This window comes from Capricornis sumatraensis, chromosome 3, assembly GCF_032405125.1.
Source record: "Capricornis sumatraensis isolate serow.1 chromosome 3, serow.2, whole genome shotgun sequence".
In the NCBI taxonomy this organism is placed as follows: Eukaryota; Metazoa; Chordata; class Mammalia; order Artiodactyla; family Bovidae; genus Capricornis; species Capricornis sumatraensis.
Genome location: NC_091071.1, coordinates 106,099,905 through 106,118,888, shown reverse-complemented (window position 1 = coordinate 106,118,888; position 18,984 = coordinate 106,099,905). Strand labels below are relative to the sequence as shown.

General features: G+C 34.2%; 1 protein-coding gene across 3 annotated transcripts in view; it reads left to right on the top strand.

The window, feature by feature from the left end:
• Positions 1 to 18,984, top strand: part of R3HDM1 (R3H domain containing 1) — a 95,218-nt gene that overhangs the window by 27,590 nt on the left and 48,644 nt on the right. Inside the window, exons 7-16 of one of the 3 annotated variants that reach the window (XM_068968040.1) lie at positions 999 to 1,058; positions 1,142 to 1,282; positions 4,790 to 4,898; positions 4,988 to 5,083; positions 7,413 to 7,450; positions 7,531 to 7,581; positions 7,698 to 7,924; positions 9,944 to 10,198; positions 12,959 to 13,110; positions 16,631 to 16,732. In XM_068968040.1, the coding sequence (XP_068824141.1) occupies positions 999 to 1,058; positions 1,142 to 1,282; positions 4,790 to 4,898; positions 4,988 to 5,083; positions 7,413 to 7,450; positions 7,531 to 7,581; positions 7,698 to 7,924; positions 9,944 to 10,198; positions 12,959 to 13,110; positions 16,631 to 16,732 (1,231 nt within the window). The remainder of the gene's footprint in view (positions 1 to 998; positions 1,059 to 1,141; positions 1,283 to 4,789; positions 4,899 to 4,987; positions 5,084 to 7,412; positions 7,451 to 7,530; positions 7,582 to 7,697; positions 7,925 to 9,943; positions 10,199 to 12,958; positions 13,111 to 16,630; positions 16,733 to 18,984) is intronic. The other 2 variants (XM_068968041.1, XM_068968042.1) reach the window with 2 other exon arrangements.

Genomic DNA, 18,984 nt, shown 5'->3' with positions numbered 1-18,984 from the left:
GACATCGTTTCCCCTTAGAATCTGAGAGGGATCCACTATGTAGTGTTTATTTGAGAAGGAAACATTAACCTCTTGGCCTAGTTTTCTTGATTTATAAAATTTCAGAAACAGAAAGCTGCTTCTGTAAAGCTGCTTCTAGCTCTAAGGTTCCTGAGGTTTGTTTTTGTTTTGTTTTTCCCACCTGCACCTGAAATTTACAGTGACCACAGGAATACTCTCTTGAGCTATGTTCTTGGTGTGTGAGCAAGGAGGTCCTTTGGGGAGTGGTACCAGCAGCTTGTTTTGTAAGTGCACTAAATAGGACCCTAGTGGTCTGAAGGAGCACATGCAGGTGTTCCCTGGTGTCCTTATTTATTTTAATATTCGAGATATTTGGTTCATTCTGGTATTTTATCGAAAAAATTCCCCAAATCTTAAAAATGTATTATAGCGATTTTTAGAATAATTTGAAGTCCTCTTCCTCTGAGTTCGGATTAGTGATATAGTTCGTACTTCTCTGCTGTGGTTCCATTTATATACTAGCATTGGATTCCCACTGGAGTATTCCTGTGGTTACTGGCATTGCATGTTCTTTAGAGTACTGTTTCTATGGAGTTGAGCATGGTAACAAAGTCATGAGCCTACCTAAAGATGTCTGTTTTCCTGCTGCTTCTTACTTAATTGAGTAAGGAATAAAGACTAATATTCTGTTATAGTCCATGTATTTGTGGAACAGAATTTAATATAATACAGTAGTACTTAACAGATCAAGATAATAATATAATTTTGAAATTGGATGGTATTCTCTCTACATTTCTGTATGTGTGAAATTTTCCATAAACTTTTTTAAAAAGTCATCTTTATTCTTTTAAAATACTACTTTTTTAGAAAGCATATATCAAGCTTGTAATGTTCTTCAGTGTACAGGTTTTATAAAAAAATATATATATAGCCCTGTAAATTCAACATTTATGATTATTTCAGTGTTAAGTTTTACGAGTTTTCATATTTTCTTTCAGGGACAGAATGATGCTGTTGAAATTGGAACAAGAAATTTTAGATTTCATTGGTAATAATGAGTAAGTCCTGACCTTTAACAAGAAAATAAATTGTCATCACAGTTATTCAAGATCTGCTAAACTAGTCTTTCTTCTAATTCTAGGTCTCCCCGTAAAAAATTTCCCCCAATGACATCTTACCATAGGATGCTCTTGCACAGAGTCGCTGCTTACTTTGGATTAGACCACAATGTTGATCAGAGTGGGAAGGCTGTCATAGTAAACAAAACTAGCAATACAAGAATGTAAGTATCAAGAAAGATTGTTATATGTGTGTGTGATAATTCTTGATCTTTCTGTAACATCTTTTATCTCAGGTTTTCCACATGTTTTAGCAGCCTGCTTCAGCTTTGTGATGATAACCTTATGTGACAGGTCTAAAAAATACACTCTGCTCACGAGATGTAAAATGCACCAGTCTGGACTGAAATAAGACAGGTGACTGAAATGAGACAGGTGAATGAGGATTGCTTTTTTAGAAAGTAGGAAAACCTTCAAAAATCATGATGTCAGTGATGTTTAATAGCCATTTTCTTATGGATTTTAAATTAGTACAATTTAAATAGCTACGGCCAACTTCAGGCACATTTAAAAGGAAAAAGCAAACTTTAAAACCCTTATATTTTCACTAATTTTCTATCATTTCACTGTCTTTTCCACCTATATTTTTGGTTCTTTTTTTCCACAGATCTCAGGACAGTGGGACTGTTGGTTGGTTAATCCAATATTATCCATAATATTGTGTACCCTTCTGGGCTATGTATGACTAGTGAGCAAAAAATTTTAAGAAGTTAAGAGAAATCATTTGCTTTAAAAAGTGTTAGCTTTGTATGGTGAAACAGATAATCAGATAATGCTGATATTTGGGAGCAAAAGGCACAATGCAGAGGCACCTAAAGTTATATGTTCACAATACCTCTTTTGTCTGTTAGTAAAACTAGTCCTAAAGCACCCTGTTGAGTTCAGCTAAAATTCTTCATGGTGAGCCATCAAAAGAATTTTCCATATTAATTTCATATGTGGCAGCAGTGGATCTGTGAGTAGCAGTCAGCTTCCAATGCCATAAATAATGCTTTTCAGTTCATAATTTTTCTTCTTTCCTTGAAGCTAGACTTCTCAAGGTTCTGTCTATTATGAACCATTTGGCTTGCACAATTATATTTAATTCATTTATTTCTCTTTTGTTATAATGGTCTTTACCCTTGTAGCTATCATATTGTTTGCTTGCACTGTTAGTTTTCTTCCATTTTAAATAGTATTTTGTCAAAAAGGTATATTTATTGGTGGAAGCTTGTATTTTTTAATTGATTGTTACTACAACTAAAATTAATGAAGACAGCTGTCTTTGAAAAGGATCACGTGTTTCTTCAGGGATTAAGTTTTAGCTGTACATGTGAATCTGATTTGTCTACTGCCTATCTTTTAGTCCTTTTTAAATATCTTTTAGCTTTTTCCTAGTTAGTTATTTCATGACTAAGGTGGAACAGTAACCATAAGCTATGAGCTGGACTGAAGGTGAATAGAAATCTACTTCATTTAACCAATACCTTTCAACATTACTCAGAGCTGCTGGATACCCAAGCACATGTTCATTAGCAGGCATTTTGACTAACATTTCGACTGGTGACTCTCTAAGGTTTTCAATGCAGTGTAACCTCAGTTATTTGAATGCTACACATGATTTCAGGGTTCTCCTTATCCAGGTAGTCAAGAGTTTAGTTAAACACAGATGTTTATAATGTATTGATACCTAAAGAAGAATGGATCAATAGCATAATTATAACTAGACATTTCAGATCATTGAAGTTACACTGTATTTTTATTTTTTTCTTCTGGAATATGAAGAAGGATGTAAATCAGAAAACCTTAGAGAACTGCTCCACATTGAATAAAAACAAACTTGCCTTTTCCTCATAGGCAGATTACCCGCTCCAGCCTTGAACCAGTGGTGTTGTGGATGTCAACAACCCGGTGTCCACTGGGGTGTCTCATTGGAGCGGGAAGTTGGCGATTGCAGGGCAGTAAATTCAGGCATCTATAAAAGACAGAGGTAAGACAGTCTTAAGGTTAGCTGAAATGCCTGCTAATACTATTTGGTGTGGGAATCCAGCTGCTCTTAGAAAAGTTGCCAGGCTCTTGGTTAAATCTTACAGTCATATTGGAATAACAGTCTCTCACCCAAGTACAAACTTGAAAAAGAAAACGTGATTTTGAACAGCTGCAAGAATAGTTGATATAAACCAATGGGGCAGTCATGTGACAACAGTATACGGCCATTGTCAGAATTAAATAGATAATCTTTCAAATTCCTTAAGAAAGTAGTCTTTTTCTCATCAGTTTGGTCAAGGAATTTTTCTTTTTTTTTTTACTCTTTATTTTTCTCTTTAGTTCTGTGTATAGCTCTATGTGGAGATATGTTCTGTTTCACGTATCTAAATATATTTTAAAATAAAGATTTCTTCAGCTTACTTAGATAATTATTGTTTAAAATCTGCATCATTTGACAGGATGTAGATACAGTACTCTTAAAAATTCATTAAGTTAAAACAAATATTCAGAAGTGTTACTTGATTACTATGTATAATGAAATATCTTACGAAGTTTGCTGAAGATGTCCTTACTCAGGTTTATTTGGTTTAGAATTTATTTAAGGTACCCATAATAAATTACGTGACTACATAATATATATTTTAAGTATATGTAAAAAATTGCTTAGGAGTTCAGTTAGCCTTTCTTTATTGCCTATAAATATATTTTTTATAGATCACATATTTCAGTTTTATAATAGAATGATATTAAGTCTCAGGAGTGTTGAATGAATTAATTTGTTGTAGCTGAGAATATATTTCAGAAAGTGAAATTTTATATGATTATAATTTTCCAAGAGCAATAGCATTCCATCTGTTTTCTGGATCCCAATAGAACTTGCAGCATTTCCATAGAGGAAAAACCAATCAGCCATGAAATACGTTGTTAAGAGTTCATAATCATTACTTTAGGTCATAACATGAACCTTCAAAAACCTCTTTTTAACCTGTTTCAGTTAATACAAAACAAAGATGTGCCCTGCTATAATTAAGAATACTTGGTAACTTGGTAGCATTTTGAAGTAATCTCTTAAATTTTATTAAATTCAACCACAAAATACTTGGTTATGTAACATCAGAGCAGGTACTGTAAGAGTGTAACATAAGATACTGTGCTATACTTTTTCCTTTGTTCCAGAATTGTTTCTTTGAATTAGAGGAGGCAATGCAAAGAGGATAGACAGGCTTACATACCAGGGCTCAGTCATTTCCTTGCCCCCAGTCTTGGACAGTTGCTTTAGTCATTTGATCCTCAGTTTTGTCAGTAGTATTTATAATAATAACAAACGTCTACTATTCTAAGTGCTGGTCATCTGTTAATTCATTTCATCTTCAGAACAACCTTATGAAGTAGGTAGACTGTAATGAGGAAAGTAGGGAAAAGAAAGGTTAATAAGTAACTAAAGCACCTAAATGTTAAAGCTGAGTATTTGAACCTGAGCAGTCATATTCCAGAGCCCACAGTGTATTTCATATATCCTTTCAGTCATGACATGGGATAGTTAATGTTTTCTCATAAGATTATTTTTGAGGAATAACTAAGATAACATAAGTATCTATAAATAACGCCAGTGAGTGGGAACATATTATTTTTACCACTTTTCATAAAATGTAATATTTAACTTTTTTATGTTTTGTTCCCTTGGTTTTTGGTTTATTTTTTAGACCTGATCAGAAATTTACTGAACATATTAAGGATGATAAAGGTGAAGACTTTCAGAAACGATATATCCTCAAGAGAGATAACTCTAGCTTTGACAAGGATGATAACCAGGTAACCTCACACATTTGGAGCATTTTTATAGATGCTGGACTTATCCTGGCAGATCATTTCCCCAAGATTAATTGTTCTCTTTTCTTTAGATGAGAATACGTTTGAAAGATGACAGACGAAGCAAATCTATAGAAGAAAGAGAAGAAGAATACCAGAGAGCTAGAGACCGAATATTTTCCCAAGATGTACGTACTGACTTACATTTAGGTCTTCGTGTTTAATTATATGCTAATTGCATATTCACTCCTCCCTTAATCTGTTGATCATATTTACTTTAAGCTACATTTGTTACATATAAAGTCATCTTTTTAGAAATACTGTAGTCCTATTCATGTTAATGATTTAATAGTTTGTGAAATACTACATTGCTGCAGTTATGTGTACTTTTCAAAAGTTGGAAGCAGATCAACTAAGAAGCAGTACTTTGGACTGAATATATAGTTTATATAGTATTTTTTCCTCTCAGACTTCTCACAGAATGGAGATTTTTGGAATATTGGTCACTATCTACAAAATCACATGCCCTAAGTCCTACTTGCTAGTGGACTTTTCTTGATAAATAACTTGTTTCTTTTAAAGTAAAGCTAATTGATTTTTTAAATTAATATTTATTTTCCACTTTATATGTGATTATATGGAACAGATCTTTTAAGTGGCTGTTTATTTTACACTTATATTCAAGAAGAGAATCAGTTTGGTTTTACCAGTATCTGCTTTATGCAGTACTAGGGACTAGTCAAGGATATAAGAATATATGTAATTTATGTTAATACTTTCAGAGATAGAAATTTTCTCTGTATTAAAAAAAAGGAAATGACACTAAAATCTAGACTGTCAGTTAAAAGTTTATAATATTCAACAAATCTTATTGATCACCTATAGTAGGTACTTTGCTGGGCACTGGATAAATGTATCCATGCACATGTACAATAAATCATCTCCCAAACAGCCCTATATGCGGTATCACTGTTTATATTCACAGATGGGGAAACAGGCTCCAGGAGATAAGTAAAATAGACAAAGATCATCTAGCTAGAAAAATGACAGGATTCACCCTAGGTCTTCTGAACTCAGGGCCTAACCTAGATCTATTTTCCTCTGTAATTGTAAGATGGATGAGGTCTCTACCCATGATCAGTATTGAGATAATGACAATACAGTGTGTGATTGGTATAGAAACATGAAGGTGAAATAGGGAACACAGTAGAGATGCACCAAAAACCAGAACTCTGGAGTGAGAGGAAGGTTAGCTTCCAAGAGGAGACCTGAAGGATTGAAGTGTTCCACGTCCAGTTAGCATCTTCAGGGGCCAGAGATAAAGGAGAGCTAGACTCATGAGGAACTGAAGAATTCATAATCCACCTGGATTATAGCCTAGGGGGCAGGAAGTGAGGGGCGTTTCAATTGGAGAATTAGTAGGAATCTTATTTCAGCTTGCTCCTGAAATCTGGTGCAGGGAGTTGAGTTTTTAGCTAGAGCAGGGTTCAGCAAACTTTTTCTTATGGTGCAAATAATGAGTATTTTAGGCTTTGCTACTATACAGCCTTCATTGCAACAACTCAAAACTCCCATTATTAATACAACAGCAACCATAGAAAATATGTAAATGAATGGACATAGCTGTGCTCCAGTGAATCTTTATTTAGAAAAACAGATAGCTGACTATAGTTTGCTGACCCCTGTGCTAGAAGATGGGGCTTCCCTGGTGGCTCAGAAGGTAAAGAATCTGCCTGCAATGCAAAAGGCCTGGGTTCAGTCCCTGGGTTGGGAAGATTCCATGGAGAAGGAAATGGCAACCCACTCTGGAATTCTTGCCTGGAGAATTCCATGGACAGAGGAGCCTGGCAGACTACAGTCCATGGGATTGCAAAGAGTCGTAGACAACTGAGCAGCTAACACTAAGTACTAGAAGATCAGTGAGCTATTAAGGAGTGGAAAGTCATGATCAGAGAGGTTTCTATGGCTTCTGCTGTTTAAATTGGATGAAAGGAGCAAAACTGATAGCTGATAAAGTAGAAGACTTGTAATTAATACAAGATGCAAAAATGATGGCTATCTGAGTCAGGTTGTTAGCACTGGGAGGCTTTTGGCTGTAAGCTGCATTGAGGCATAGCTGCTTGTTCACTGCTACAGCTGCTGCCAAAGCAGAGCTGATCAAGATATTTGTTGAGTGAATAAGGTGGAATCTACAGACGTGTATATATCTTGAATATTTAACAGTGAAAATGGGTTTACTTGTTGAAAACAATATTTGAAATTGAAGTTACTTTGTACAACAGAAATGAATTGCTTCAAAAATATGTGTCTGTTAAAAGTAAGCATAGTATCTCCAAGCCAAAAAGATTTTTTCATTATTGTTTATTTGTGTACCTTACCACCATGTTTGATTTGAGGACCGGGAGTAACTATTGTTTTTTTTTTAATTATTACACATGATTTTTGTTGTCATCATTGGTTTACAGATAGCATTATTTGACAAATGCTCAACTTTTTATATCTGTTCTTTCTTTCTAGTCCCTGTGTTCGCAAGAGAATTACATTATTGACAAAAGGTGAGGACTTTAACATTTGTTTTGGTAAGTGTCTGACTGACGCTAATAAAAGTAAAAATGTTTTATTAAAATGCCAACAGAATCCAAGACGACGATGCTAATAGCACTCAGCAGAGGCGCCAGATATTTAGGTATTGGAAGCATGTTTTCATGCAGTACAGTATTGAAAATTTAGAGCTTTTTTTTTTCTTCATAGTTTTCCTTTTTGTCTCTATTGGCTTTTCAAAGTTTTATTTCTAAATTACAGAGTTAATAAAGACGCTTCAGGAAGATCAACAAATAGCCATCAAAGCAGCACTGAGAATGATTTGAAGTACTCTGAACCACGGCCCTGGAGTAGCACAGATTCAGACAGCTCTCTCCGAAACTTCAAGCCTGCTGTAACCAAAGCCAGCAGCTTCAGTGGAATTTCAGTTCTGACAAGAGGTGATAGTTCTGGAAGCAGCAAAAGCATAGGCAGGCTTTCAAAAACAGGTACAAACATCTGTCTAGAACTGTGCAGCCAAATATTAGTTTCCATAATGTTGGCTTGGCATTTATCATGTGGCTTCTGTAATTATCCTTAAATAAAAGATTCCTATCAGCAGTACATTGAGCACCCCCAAAGTACTTATGAGGTAATATGTGTATTGACATTAGGATTTATTCTCTGTGAGACAGATTCACAGATACCAGTTAAAATAAGAATCCTCCACTGTGATGTAAACTTATATCAGGTTGGTTAATGAAATGTCATCTCTTGTTTAATTAAGTGCCTTAGGTGATTGGAAATCCTTCAGCGCTTAGTTATAGTTAGAAGCTGTGGTTTCTCACTTAGGATTAGTTAACATTGATTGCATTTTTAGCTAATACCATTAATTAGCTGAAATTCAACTACTACTACTATCACATTATTGTTTGCATTTCATAATAAAGTTCATTTGCTATTCAAAAAATGCATAAAATTGCTGAGACTTTTTGAGAAATTGTCAAACTAAAGAAATGTAATACAGTATAATTATTATAGATGAGTAGAGACTTCAGTAACATTTTCATTCTAAAGCTTTATTTTAGATTACGTAACTTTTAGGCTCATAGCATTTACTCTTTTGACTTTCACTAACTGGCTTCAATACTAAAGAAGTTTATGTCTCTTTTAGAATCCTCGTGGATCTTTATTTTTATCCCAAAATAATCAGGAAAATCAGAAATGGCACTCTGCTTATCCTTTTGGGTAAAGCCTAGACATACAGTTTTAGAACAGTTGAAGGGAGAGGTGTAAATTTGAAGGTGACAGTATTTTTTAATCTCTGACTATAACTCAGTGCTTTAAATTCTTAAGGTTTTTGAATTGCACCTGTCATCTTTTTAACATATCATGTGGATGTTTAAAATGTCTTAGTGTATATGATATATCACCAAAGAAAGGTAAGTTTTATTAATGTAAGAAATATGCATATGTACCAAATATGCATTTATTTGATAAACGATCACTTAGTCATCAAGTCATCATAACAAAACTACTCATGTGTCCTGAGAAAGTCATTTAGACATACAGTCAAATCAAAACATTTTTTTTTAAGAACATGTGCTATTTATGATCTATATTATCTTCAGAGATGAAAATAAGTATATTTTTCATATAGTTATTGGAAACAGTTATTTTGGCACAATGTAAAATAGAAGTTATCCTTCAGAGAAATCTATATAGTGTATCATATTTGTTTACTTCTTTCTTGAAAAATTAATTCTCCCATAGACTCAATTCTGTTTTTTAAAACCTAATTAATTCATCAAAATCTTTCCCTTTCTTCATTGTTTCATTGTCTCCCTTTAGCCATTATACATCAAATTAGTTTATTAAGTATAGTAAAAAATTTTAAGCTAGTGTTAATTGCTTAGAATAGTTTTATTCTTTGTCCCTTACTGTGATAAAAATTGAAAGTTGACTGTACATTGTAGGAAGATGCTATGATTATGAGCCAAAAATGAAAGTATGCAATGAAACTTGACAGTTATTTCTCTTAGTAGAGAATTTACTGTTTCTGTTATTTCCTACACTACTTTGAAATCTTTCTGTGTTCTTATAGAGAAGGGGTTTCTGATATAAGAGGTTTGGGCATTTGACTGTGCCAAGTTGTTTGTCCTAGGGGCAAATTATAATCTATATATTCCTAGGTGTTAATCTAAAGGTAAAAATGTATATAACTTTGTCCTTTTGGGAATGTGGATAATGTGTATTTTGTGGCTGTCTGTGGCTGATATTATTACAGACTTGCTTAAGTTGCATGCTTTGGCTTTGACTTACCTGACAACTTAATGTGATAAGTCTTAGTGTATTAAACTTTTTTTTGGTGGAGAGGGGAGGCACAATTGTACAGTAAATCAAAAATAATTTATGCTTTTATGTGTTTAACTGCATATTATGCAATATGAATTTTATTGTTATGTATTTAAAGCCTGCATCTTTATATAAGGTTTTAAAAACTCCCTTTTTTATTACTCCTCCCCTAGGTTCTGAGTCTTCTGGTAGTGTAGGGTCATCTACGGGCTCTCTTTCACACATCCAGCAGCCTCTCCCAGGTACAGCTCTTAGCCAGTCTTCTCATGGTGCACCTGTCATCTATCCAGCTGTCAGCACTCATAGTTCTCTTTCCTTTGATGGTGGCCTAAATGGGCAAGTTGCATCTCCTAGCACAAGCTTCTTTTTGCTTCCCTTGGAAGCAGCAGGCATACCACCTGGCAGTATTCTGATCAACCCTCAAACAGGTTGGTATCCAGAAAAAGGTTTATTTCAGTTGAGATGTCAGGAGTTATCTGAAAATTAAAAGAATGTATATTAAATGTATTATCTGTATATGTGTTGTCAGCTTTTTATTTTTCATGAGTGATTAGCATTTTCCCTAGAACTTTATTAAAAACAGTTTATGCTAGAGAATGTTAAAAGACATATTTATATCAGAAAATATGTTTCTCCTTGTCACATTGGTGACATACATTGTCTTTTAGGTCAAGTCATGAAACAGTTCATTTCCTAGAAGTGCAACCACCACCTTTGGAAGAGCTTTATTCAAAAGAATTTTATCCTGGGGAAAATAGTATACATTTCATGAAAAAGGAGAACATTAACAGCTCTTACTTCTTTTATAATGTAGTGAAAAGACCTATAAGTAATTGTCCTTATGAATATGGTAATTGCTTTCTACTGAGGAAAAGCTATTATAAGCTACATCTTATTATTAATGAAAAAGTAGTCATTGTTAATTAATATTGACAACACATTGTTTGCAGTTAGGAGGTAGTACTTTGTGTTTATTGAATGTTTACTCTGTGGCATATACTATGTTGTGCTTTAAATACATTACATATAATAACCCTGTTAGGTGAAATCTACTTTTACAGATAAAGAAACTGAACCTCAGAGAGATTAAGAAACTGCAGTCATTATATATATTAATTTTTTTCTTAAGTCAAAAGAAGTCTTGGTTTCTAATCAAAACAACATAGCCCAATCATATAGTTAGATAATGGAAACAACCTTAAATCGTTTGTTAACCTTCCTTAAATATTCACAGATAGCTGATATGGTCAGACTAGCATGGTAATTGTTGGGCAAGGTAGATCCAGCTAGAGGGTCAGGGTTTCTGAGTGTTCCTGAAACTTTCCTTTTGTTTATTGTAGAAAAAACTGTGGCTTGGAAGGTGTTACCTTCAGATGTCATTTGTATCTTTTGTTTCTAAGAAACAAATTAAATTAGCATAGGAAACTGACTCTTAAGAAATTCAGTTTTGGTTTATAATGATTATCTTTTGATATCTTAGGTCTGTTATATAACTAAACTGCCTGTTTTCCTGGAGCAGGATATAAGATGATTTAATATTTTACTATTTTCTATTATTTTTCATTCTAAACATTAGTTAATATGTTTTTGGAGACATGGAAGTGTCAATTGTATGTTTTTGGAAACATGGAAGTGTCAATTGAGTGGGAAATTATAAAGTGAGAAACTAATCAACCTGAAATTGAATTGTACACTTAATTTTAAATTAGTCCAGAAGGGCCTTTTTTTTTTTTTTTTGAGAAAAGCATTACAACACATCCAGCTTTTTTCAAGCAGTCCTTAAATTATGCTGAAACATACTTTCATTCAAGTCTAATCTACCATTGTTTTAAAAACTAATAAACAATCCACAAATACCCAGCATGATTTCATTTTAGTTCTCTATATCCATCACATAAATTATCAGGAAATTAACTGATGAAAATAATTTGACTTTGGAGAACTGTTCCCATTTGATCGCAATGGAACAATGTATTCTTCTCTCCCAAATATTATCATATTATATGTTACATTGGAGAAGGAAATGGCAACCCACTCCAGTATTCTTCCCTAGAGAATCCCATGGACGGAGAGGCTTGGTGGGCTACAGTCCACGGGTTGCAAACGGTCGGATACGACTGAGCGACTTCACTTTATTTTTTTAAAAAAGAGAGAATGTTTTGGGGGCTATTTAAGACAGTACTATTCAGTCAAATTTCTCTTATTTTATATTTTTCCCGTCCTAAAAGGGTATCATAATCAATGATCTTTTTATTTCATAATTTTCTTAACAGTCAGTCTTTTTTTTTGTTTAGTCATTCAGTGTATAGTATGGAAAAATACTAATCTTTGAATCTGTATGTACAGTGAGAAAAAAGTCTGGAAGAAGTTATCCAAATTAACTGTAAGGTTATGGGGAATTTATTTTCCTTTTGATCTGTATTCGTTGGTTATTTTCCCACGATAAAAATATTACTTTGTGTAATAAAAAGTTGTTTAGAATCTATGTGTAGAGAGTTGTTTAAAATATTCCCCCAGTAATTGATAACCAGTAAGCCTCAAAATCAGTACTGAAGTATCCTCTCATTTTATGAATAAAGCTCACTGAAATCAAAAGGAAGTTATTTTAGATAATTAATTAGAATTTTTAGATTATTTCCTAACTTTAACAAGTTAGAATCTATGAAATTAGGACATTGCCATCAAAGCCACAATTTGAAATTTTGAAGTTATCAGCCATTTAATTTTCATCAGGTTTTAATCATACTAGTTAAATATATGCAATGTGACCTATATGTTAAATATTTCCCATCTAACAGGCTAATTAATGAATTGCCAGTATCCCAAAGTCAAGTTTTGTTTTTCCCTTCAAAACTGAGATGTTACACAATCCTGTAACTCAATTCCTTGAGCAAGGGATGTTTCAGAATTAAATTTTTTGGAAAATACTGTGTATTATAATATAATCTGAGTGGATTCTGGTGTGACAGCACTACAGTGAAACACTGCAGCAAAGTTTTTGAATATTTACTCTTAAGTGGGAAATATCAAACTTTTCTTTCTAGGCTAAGAAAAAAAAGGTTTGGTTTTCAGAAACTTGAGGCCTTTGGAATTGTGAATAAGGATTGAACATGTTATAAGTTTGTAGAATGACCTATATTCAGTCTCCATTGTAAGTGATTTTTTCCCTTCATTCTTAAAATTTGCAGGTCAGCCCTTCATAAACCCAGATGGGAGTCCAGTTGTCTATAATCCTCCAATGACGCAACAACCAGTTAGAACCCAAGTGCCTGGACCTCCACAGCCACCTCTGCCACCCCCACCACCTCAACAGCAAGCAGCTAATCACATTTTCTCACAGGTGCACATGTCCACAATTAAATAATGCTAAGTTCATCTACCTTTGCATATTTGGGGCTATAGTCACTAATTATAACTGACATAGCCCAAGTAAGTATCTGTTAGAACTTTAATGTTCTGCACCCATGATGTCCCACTCACTGCTCCTATGGAGAGGTTAACTTCAAGGGCTTTTCTGCAAAGGGAAGTTTTTATCTCATGATCCTGTGTGGTGAGTATTTTATCCCTGTTTCACAGTAGCAGGAAATGGACAAGAGTAATCAAAACTAAGATTATACATTATTCCAGTGAACAAAGTGAGTTGTTTTAAAATTCAATAATCAATCGCTTATAAAAAACTGAGTTATTGCTTCAAGGTACTCTCTATCCCACTTACCCTATGAAAAATAAATACAAAAATACTTGAGTTAGAATTATCAAAAGCACTTTTAATAATATTTTGAATTTGTATAAATGTTTAGAGTTTCCACATACATTTTCACATTCAGGCTTTTCTTCTAGAGATGTGTTACTCATTCTTACTGGACTTGATTATTCCAGTGTAAACTCGTACTTTCATTCTGTCTTTTAAAAGGTTGTTACCATGTCAAAGACAGTTTGCACAGTTATTTGCACCTCTTTTTCCCTGGAAGACAATCTTAAGTATTCCACTAGTGAAAACATGGAGAATATTTTGTGACAGAAGTATAGTGGTAAAGTTGAACTGGAGAAGTTTTATTAGTTTTGTTCACAGGTTAAATTGTATTACAGGAGTGAAAAATGTATGAGCAGTTTGATGAAGTTATCACATATTTTTTAACTAATTAAAATAATTCCTGCTCTGGCAATTAAGACTCCTTATTAGGCAAGGCAGTTTCTCTAAAGTTGGACTTGTAGGTTTTTTTAATTTCCCAACCTCATTTGCTTACGTGCACTCAGGTAGATGTTAGACAGAATAAAACTCCCTCACTGTCCTTTTCTGTCTTGGTTTCATTCAACTTGGTCTTGAAGTGTTTCTCTTTAATTTGCTATCACGTGGTCATCTTGCAGTACTATATATTCCATCAGGAGTTTTACAGGGCAGATTTTCATTTGATTTAATTCAGTGGAAATAGTCTGGCAGCTTCAGGAAAAAATCCTAAGATTTTATCTACAGTTATATATTTCAGATTATTATCTCTGAGAAATAGCTTTGTCTGGTTTAGTTTCAAGAGACAGTCCTAAAAGATATAGGCAGCTTACTTTAGAAATGATGTCTTAATAGCTTGGGGTATGTATCAAACTCCATGGCTGGATTTCCTGGCATTGCTTCAAGTGCTTCAGGTAATTTTTCATTGAATACAAGAATAGATAATTGATGAACAAATGATACTCACTAACAATCTTTTGCACTGAGATAATCCATCCATGAAATTTCATCTAACCAAACAAAATAATGCTGTGATTTCCAAAGCCTTCAGATGGGCCACATTCTTGAAACCAGTCACTTTAAGTGAATGCTGTTTTGCAGCCAGGTGCAACTGAAGTAGAAAAAAAGGACATGCTAAGGCTTTTTCTTTTCTAAGAGTTGTCAGAGTTTCACTTCGATCATCCAGTCTCCCAGCCCACATTTTTCTCATTACCACTTGACACTCTGGCAGACATAAAATCATACCCTTGGTGCTCATATTACTCCTCTTTCTCTTATTCCCCAGCAGACTAAAGCTTTTGTTTCATCTGACGCTTACATAGTAGGTTAAGTTGTCTGGAAGAAAGATGTGTCTTTATGGTTGTCTGACTTAATAACACATTGAAGAGCTTGTAGTTTGTAGTTTTAAAGCTGCTGCACCGCATTTGGTATGATACATGCTGTCATCCATTAGGAAGGTTACTAATTTCTTTTCACTAACCTTCAAGAGGTTAGTGAGAAATCAGTGGCTGCTCTTTAGATCTTTCAACTTTTGCCTTTTTTAAGTACTTTAACTGTAGTTTTTTTGTGTTTTGTGTGTGTATGTGTGTGTGTAATTCTAAACTACTCTAAGCCATTCATTGTTTAGAAACTTGATTTTGTGGTAGAAGGGCAACTCAGCATTATATGTATTAATCATAGGAATTTCTCCTTGTCTAGATTATTCCTTGAGTAACCTTATTTGGTTAATTTTGCATTTCTAAAGGATACTCCATGGACTGTAGCCTACCAGCCTCCTCTGTCCATGGGATTCTCCAGGCAAGAATACTGGAGTGGGTTGCCATTTCCTTCTCCAGGAGATCTTCCCAACCCAGGGATTGAACTCAGGTCTCCTGCATTGTAGGCAGACGCTTTACAATTGTAGGCAGATGTCTGAGCCACCAGGGAAGTTGTTAAAGTGTACTCTTCAAAAGTATTGTCCAGAGAGAGATTCAAAAGTTAAATGACTGTATGCAGGTGACTTAAACAGATTGCCATCTGTATGCTGGATTATGATAGTTATTAAACCAATATGTATATTAGGCCTTTGTAACAAACTACATAAAGGTAAGATTGGAAAACTAATTTGCCTGTCAGTAGCCAGGTGTATTCCCTAAAATTTAAATATGATTGAAACTTCTTTCATTCTTCAGTAATACCTGTGAGCACCCTTGGGAAACATAAAACTTGATTTTTTTTTTTCCTGATATGCAGGAATATTTTCTTAGTAAAATTTCAAAGAACTTCAGTGGATCTTTGTACAAGTTTGAACTGCAAGGATCTGCTTATACACAGATTTTTTTATTTTTCCTAGCACGTACATACTACAGTATACATGATCTGTGATTATTTGGATCCGTGGACTGGAATCTGCAGATGTAGGGCCAGCCATATTATACCCAGATTTTTGACCCTGCAGAGAGTCAGCGTCCCTAAGCTCCGAGTTGTTCAAAGGCCCAGTGTAGTTTCTCAACTTCTAATATTCTCTCAATAAAAATTTTTAGTTAGAAGAAAGCTGTATGTATCTTCCTTATATAGAAGAGATCTATTTGTGTGTGTGTTTTCTTTAGGCTATTTGTAATGGTACCTACAGTATATTTTCCTTGAAAAATTGCTAAAGTTTAGGCACTTTGGTTCCAAAAGAGTAATCATGCCTTATCAAATAGAATACTTGACATAGATATTATGTTTGTTATACTGTTTGATAATAAGAATAGAAGAAAAATTCTATTGCTTAATGTTTATATAGCTAAGTAGAGCAGCCCCTTCATCAAACCAGGAAGAAAGGATAAAGGGGTTTGCTTTTACTGACCTAGCCCAAGGGTCTTGTAGGATAATAACATTTGAAATCTCTAAATTACCTGTTGCAGTGAATCAAATATTTTTATGAAAAAATTATTTTCTAATTATGTTTTGAATTTAAATGTATGTTCTCAGAAATTTTCTATGTAGAATTTCTTCGCTTACTATTGTTTTTGTTGTTTCCTATATTGTTTTTAAGATGACTTTGTAGTTTTAAGCTATTGCCAAAAAAATGTAACTTTCCATTTTATGTAATTCTTCTTTAACATTTTATTCTGACATTAACATTGTTTGCCAACCTGTTATTCCTTAGCCTATTCGTCCTCTGCAGCCCTCTTCACAGCCTGTTCAGTACTCTACAGCCCCTTACCCATCCCCGCTCCTGCCAGTCTCACCCACTCAGCAATACTCCGTGGTACTATATCTCTATTCACCTCCTGCGTTGTTTCTATGGGTGTATGTGTGATGAATACTTGTGAATGTGATTATTGTGATATGTTCTTTTGTGATTTTCTAAAGTCAGGGATACATATATTTTGAAAAAGCATTTTTTAAAACTGTATTAGAAATAATTTATTATGTTCCATAAAATATTTGTTATATTGGCTTATTTTGGCAATTATGTAAAGCCTAACATTTTCTTTGTTTTTCGTACTGAAATAATCTTCAGGTCCTAAGATGTTTTAACTACTTTTCTCATTGAGGCTGGTGGAGATCTGTGCAGTCCTAGGGTGGCAGCTTTCATCTGGGTTTAGACTTTCTTTCCCCACCAGGTCTGATAAACTTAGTATCAGTCTTTGGGGTGAATTGGAATTTCCAGTTTCATAAGACATCAAGATCTTTAGGTATTTAATCTATGACTATAAAGTAATGGTACTTCCTTTAATCCAAAGCATGCCCAAAGTTATACCTCTCAGTAAGAGCTCAGTAATGACCATCTCTAGTTAGTGAACATATGGGACCACAATACAAAATACCTTACATAGTGCCTAAAATGAAATAGATATTCAGTAAATGTTTATTTCCTTCCATTAAGTTGAATCTACCTAACCACCTGTACTTTTTCCCAGTGATGCTCTTACTTTTCAGACTATACGGTCATCACATTTTGAAATTGCATCCAGTTAAATTATAAGATGTCTCTTAAAATCGCTCAACACTTTTTTTTTAATGTTTTGTTTTGTTGAGGGTGTTTTTGTTTTGAGCTGTTAGGCAACCTTATTTACCAGCCTTGGCTCTGAATGATTTTCAAAGATCACTTTCAGTCTGAGAAAATGAAATTTTGCCAGCATTGAGAAGGTTGAGAACATTTTTAAAAATAACGTAAAAGCCTCAAAAATGTTTTGAAAAATGGCAGATCGTTGGAGTAAGAGAATGACTTTTTCACCAAGATGACTGTAATGGTGGTATATATCAATCATTATGGTATTTCTTTTTTAAATATTTGGACATATTACATTTTCATTACAGCTGGTAAGCATTTTTAGGTATATTTTCCTCTTCTGAAGTTATTCATTGAATTAGGTGAGTAGTGCTGGACTAAGTCAGAACAACCATTTGAGAAGGGTAAAGCCATGCCATATATTTTCAGTCACTAAGTCAGGTTTCCTTTTTTTCAATCCTTTATCAGCTCCATAGCCTTACTTTACTTTGCAAAAACAAGCAGATTATAGAAATTGCAGACATGTCAACTTTGATCTGACAACTCAGTTGCCACAATTTTTAAAGTAACTTTCCTTTTTTCAAATTTTTCCTCTCAGCAAAATGTGATGCACATTGTTGCCAGTCTGGCTCCTTGAAAACAAGGGAATGCTATTTTAACCCCATTGTAGTCATTTCAGTTGATACTATGTAGACAAGTCAGAATTGGTCCTTACTTTGTTGAGTCAGATAAATATTTGTGGATAACATATAGATTGTAGCCTTTTCTTGACACCACTGCCTGCTCTCCAAGTAGCAAAAGCAATAGGAAACTGTCACCTGGTTTACATTTGCCAATGGCACCCCACTCCAGTACTCTTGCCTGCAAAATCCCATGGACGGAGAAGCCTGGTAGGCTGCAGTCCATGGGGTTGCTCAGAGTTGGACACGACTCAGTGACTTCACTTTCACTTTTCACTTTCATGCATTGGAGAAGGAAATGGCAACCCACTCCAGTGTTCTTGCCTGGAGAATCCCAGGGACGGCGGAGCCTGGTGGGCTGCCGTCTGTGGGGTCACACAGAGTCAGACACGACTGAAGTGACTTAGCAGCAGCAGCATCTGATTTAAGGAGTAGACCAAAAAACACCAAGGAAGAATATAATTGACAACCAAATTATTTTTTTATTTTATTTTTGAGATTAGAGAGATCAGAGAGGGTAGATTATGAAATGAATATTTCTGCTACTATATTTGATCAATAGGTATGGGAGGAAATACAGAAATGCATAGAACCTGACTCTTCTTACCTTCTGGGAAGAAGGACATTAAAGAGTAATTAGTACCACGCCTGGCTAGACTCCTGGTCTTTGAAGTCTTTTCAGAAGATGTTAATTGCCTAATATAAAAGTGTGCCTTTAATCTTATTTTAAATAAGTGTATATTCTTATTTTAAATAATTGTCTTCATTTTTTTATTGTGAAATGTTGTTATATCCTACTCTTTTCTGCATGCTATACATTTCCAT